Source organism: Epinephelus moara, unplaced genomic scaffold, assembly GCF_006386435.1.
Source record: "Epinephelus moara isolate mb unplaced genomic scaffold, YSFRI_EMoa_1.0 scaffold951, whole genome shotgun sequence".
Taxonomy (NCBI): domain Eukaryota; kingdom Metazoa; phylum Chordata; class Actinopteri; order Perciformes; family Serranidae; genus Epinephelus; species Epinephelus moara.
In genome coordinates this window covers 11,203-16,586 of record NW_026082929.1, presented here as the reverse complement: position 1 = coordinate 16,586, position 5,384 = coordinate 11,203, and the positions used below count along the sequence as shown (strand labels likewise).

General features: G+C 38.8%; 1 protein-coding gene across 1 annotated transcript; it reads left to right on the top strand.

Moving 5' to 3' along the window:
• The first annotated feature begins 1,166 nt into the window (after nucleotides 1-1,166).
• Nucleotides 1,167-3,773, top strand: LOC126387581 (mucin-3B-like). The gene is made up of 7 exons (XM_050040108.1): nucleotides 1,167-1,491; nucleotides 1,701-1,825; nucleotides 2,037-2,101; nucleotides 2,206-2,408; nucleotides 3,027-3,192; nucleotides 3,303-3,580; nucleotides 3,691-3,773. Exons 1-7 carry the CDS (start codon nucleotides 1,167-1,169, stop codon nucleotides 3,771-3,773), a joined length of 1,245 nt encoding a protein of 414 aa, XP_049896065.1.
• Nucleotides 3,774-5,384: the final 1,611 nt, after the last annotated feature.

Genomic DNA, 5,384 nt, shown 5'->3' with positions numbered 1-5,384 from the left:
AATTACCTTCCTCAGCCTCAACTCTCACCACAAACGACAACACAGAGACTACCAGAACTAAACATTCCACAACAACAATCAATCCCACCACAAAAACAGAGGTCTCATCAAGTACACCACCTACATCGCCTCCAAATACTGCTCACTCCACTCAGACATCAACTGAACACGAAACTGAAACAACAACGGCAACAACCGGCACAACTCATCTCTCAATGACTAGCCAGGAAACATCCACGACAATGATGTCCTCATCGACAACGCAACAACCTACATCTCCTACGACAATAAAACCCACAAGTACTGAATTACCTTCCTCAGCCTCAACTCTCACCACAAATGGTAACACAGAGACTACCAGAACTAAACATTCCACAACAACAATCAATCCCACCACAAAAACAGGGGTCTCATCAAGTGCACCACCCACATTGCCTACAAATACTACTCACTTCACTCAGACATCAACTAAACACGAAACTGAAACAACACCGGCAACAACCAGCACAACTCATCTCTCAATGACTAGCCAGGAAACATCTACGACAATGATGTCCTCATCGACAACGCAACAACCTACATCTCCTACGACAATAAAACCCACAAATGGTGAATTACCTTCCTCAGCCTCAACTCTCACCACAAATGGCAACACAGAGACTACCAGAACTAAACATTCCACAACAACAATCAATCCCACCACAAAAACAGAGGTCTCATCAAGTGCACCACCCACATTGCCTACAAATACTACTCACTTCACTCAGACACCAACTAAACACGAAACTGAAACAACACCGGCAACAACCAGCACAACTCATCTCTCAATGACTAGCCAGGAAACATCTACAACAATGATGTCCTCATCGACAACGCAACAACCTACATCTCCTACGACAATAAAACCCACATCAAGTACTGAATTACCTTCCTCAGCCTCAAGTCTCACCACAAATGGCAACACAGAGACTACCAGAACTAAACATTCCACAGCAACAACCAATTCCTCTCCAAATACAGAGGTCTCACCAAGTTCCCCATCTACAATAGCTCCAGTAACTACCCAATTCACTCAAACATCACCTGCACACAAAAGTCCAACAACACCAAATACTACCAGCACAACTCAGCTCCCATTGACTACCCATGAAACATCTACAACAATCATGTCCTCATCAACTAAGCAACATTCCACAATTGCTACGACAATTACACCCCCAGCAACAACTAAATCTCTGACATCAGTGAAAATCTCTAGCACCACAAAATCAACAACAATCACTCGATCAACATCTACCAGTGTTCTGTTTTCAAGTACTACTGTCACTGTGACATCATCTACAACTCCTCAGTGTGAGGACTGTCAAAGAAATTGTATCAGGGGTACTTGCCAATTCAACTCGACACTTGGAGAATGCCAGTGCAACTGTAAAGATTTTCTTCTTGGACATATGTGCTCTTTTGGAAAGAATGACACCCCTGCTCATGTTGGTGAGGTTTTTCATATACAGATACAGTTCTTCAAAATATTCTGTCAACTGAAGAATGATTGAATGCAGAGATAATTCAAAAAGTTTTAGCACTACGTTGTTATCAGTCGTGCTTGAGTTTGGCATTGATATTTTCTACTTCAGTGTTTAATATATGTTATTGTTATTGCAATGTTGATAATGTTTTTGCACTGTCATCATTTTTTGCAGATAACGCAACAATACCAACTCACAAAGCAAACATTACTTTGAAAATCAATGAGACTTTTAAGGTGGCCTTTAAGAATCTAACATCAAATCTATCATTAGACTTCATCGAGAAATTAGAACGGGAGGTAATTTTTCTTTCTTATTGTTGCATAAATTAATGATTATTAGTATTTCGAATTTCAGTTCTCACTCATGTCTTATAACTGGTTGCTCTGTTATTTCCTGGGAAGTAATTACAATTCCTGATACTATATACAGTTACTTGTTTTAATGTTAATATCTCAAAACTTTATTTATTGTTAAAACCTTGCTGTAATATCATCTCTTGTGTTGTAGCTTGAAGCCCTATGCAGAGAAGCAGATCCACAAACCTTCAAAAAAGTTAAAGTCATCAACTTATCGTAGGTGTTCATTAAACTTTACTGATGACATTATTTAAATAACTCTTATTACTCAAGTACAAACTGTTTTCTTTTGGTAATATCTTTTTATTTTTCTACTGCAGACCAGGAAGTGTTGTTGCAGAGAGCCAGGCAGAGTACAATTATACAAACAATGAAACTCAAATCCAGTTTGTCAATACTCAGCTTGATGGGGTTTTGACTGATATCTTGAATAATACAAGTAACCTCAAGAAGATTTCTCAGGCCTTTAATAATTCAACAGTGCTGTTAAATGGACTCACCTTCCAGAAACCTGAGATTAAAAGTAAGTGTCAGCTCTAAACATGCAGATTTGACTCGTTACTATTTTGCAGTCAGTGTTTGTTCATTCAATAGACACCGATCAGCCCAAACATTGAAACCACTGGCTGGTGGAGTAAACAACATCGATTATCTCATTACAGTGTAATGTTCTGCTGGGAAACTTTGGGTCCTGGCAGTCATGTGGATGCTACTTGACATTAACCACCTACCCACACATGGTTACAGACCAAGTACACCCCCCTCACGACAAAGGCACTCCCTGACGGCAGTGGGCCCCCATGCCACACAACAAAAACTGTTCAGGAATGGCCCAAAGAACAAGAGAAAGAGCTCAAAACATTGACCTGGCCTCCAAAGTCCCCAGATCAGCATGGTGGTGTACTTCGTCTGCAGCGGCATTTGGGTGGATGGTCTGTGTCAGGTGGCATCCACATGAATGTCAGGACCCAAAGTTTCCCAGCAGAACATTGCATTGTAAAGATGATCAATGTTATTCACTTGACCTGTCAGTGGTTTTAATGTTTTGGCTGATCTGTATGTGTTTGTCAACATTTCTATATTTGTTTTGTAATACTTGTACAAAACAATTAATACTTTTTTTGTTGTTGTTGTCAACCAGATATCACAGATCTGAAGCCTTTTATAAACTGCTCTCAGTTCGCTAATTACACTGCTGAAATAATTAACGAGCAATGGCAGTGTGTTGGACCCTGCAAAACAAACCCCGATTACTGTCATCAACATGGAGAATGTCTCAATGACATCGAGAAAGGGCCAACCTGTCGGTAAGCAAAACGTTTATAGTTTAACTGCAAGGAGCTTAACTTTATCTTATATTTTTGCTGGTATTGTTCATTTAACTAACACAATTTCTTCTTGTGGTTCTTCAATCCAGGTGTTTCAACTCAAGCCTTGGGCAGTTTTTTGGCCCACAGTGTGAATTCTTCCATCCGGCTCCAAGCACAACTCAGCTCCCATTGACTAGCCAGGAAACATCTACAACTATGATCTCCCCAACAACAGAACAATTAACATCTGCTACGAAGACAACACCCACAGCAACAACTGAATTAACAGCCTCTGTACTCTCCACAAATGGAGAAACGGGAACTACCAACACTAATCACTCCACAACAACAATAAACCCCCCAACAAGTGCAGAGGTCTCACCAAGTTCACACTCCACAGTCCTCCCACTAACTACTCATTTCACTCAAACATCACCTGAACACAAAACTGAAACAACACTGACAAATACGACTCAGCTCCAATTGACTACCCAGGAAACATCTACAACAATGATGTCCTCATCGACAATGCAACATGCTACATCTCCTACAACAATAGCACCCACAGCAACAACTAAATCACATTTCTCAGCCTCAACCCAAACCACAAATGAAGGAACAGGAACTACCAACACTAATCATCCCACAACAACAATCAATCCCACCACCACAGAGGTCTCACCGAGTTCCCCATCTATATTGCCTCCTACTACATCTCACTCCACTCAAACAACAACTGAACACAAAATTGAAACAACACCAACAAATACCAGCACAACTCATCTCCCACTGACTAGCCAGGGAACATCTACAACAATCATGTCCTCGTCAACAGAACAACAATCAACATCTGCTACAAAGACAACACCCACAGCAACAACTAAATCTCTGACATCAGCGAAAATCACCAGCACAACCAAATCAACAACAGTCAGTCGATCAACATCTACCATTATTACCTCTTCAAGTCCTACTGTCACTGTGCCATCATCTACAACTCCTCAGTGTGAGGACTGTAAAAGAAACTGTACTCGGGGTACTTGCAAATTCAACTCAACACTTGGAGAATGTCAGTGCAACTGTTTTGATTTTCTCCTTGGAGATACGTGCTCTTTTGGAAAGAATGACACCCCTGCTCATGTTGGTGAGGTTTTTCATGTCCAGATACAGTTCTTCAAAATATTCTGTCAACTGAAGAGAATAAATGAATTCAGAGATCATTTATAAGATATCAGTTGTGTGTTTAAATTAAATATGTTTGATTTTGGCACTGATATATTCCTAACCTCAGTGTTCAATGTAAAATATTTATGAAATGTCTATAATGTTTTTGTAATGTCATCATTTCTTGCAGATACAGGAGCAATACCAACTCACAAAGCAAATATTACTTTGAAAATCAACATCACTTTTCAGGTGGCCTTTAACAATCTAAACTCACCTCAGTCATTAGCCTTCATCAACAAATTAGAAAAGCAGGTAAATATGTTTTTTTTATGTTGCATAACTTAATGATAAGTAATATATAGTATTTATAAGTGTTTACTCATGTCCTATACCTTATTACTTTTTACTGAGCAATAATTACAATAACTAATACTTTAAACATATGCTGTTTTTGGTGTTAATATCCCCAAAATGATATAGTGTTATGGCTTTGCTATAATAACATCTCTTATGTGTTGTAGCTTGAAGCCCTGTGCAGAGAAGCAGATCCACAAACCTTCAAAAAAGTTAAAGTCATCAACTTATCGTAGGTGTTCATTAAACTTTACTGATGACATAATTTAAATTTCTTTTTTTTATCAAGTACAAGCTGTTTTCTTTTGGTAATATCTTTTTATTTTCTACTGCAGATCAGGAAGTGTTGTTGCAGAGAGCCAGGCGGAGTACATTTATCCAAATAATGAAACACAAATCCAGTTTGTGAACACTAAGCTTGATGGGGTGTTGCTGGATATCTTGAATAATACAAGTAACCTCAAGAAGATTTCTCAGGCCTTTAATAATTCAACGGTGCTGTTAAATGGACTCACCTTCCAGAAACCTGAGATTAAATGTAAGTGTCAGCTCTAACATGCAGATTTGACTTGTTACTGTTTTGGACAGTCTATGTTTCTTCATTCAATGAATATATGTCAACATTTCTATATTTGTATTGTGGTACTCTTTAAAAAAAAATAAATATA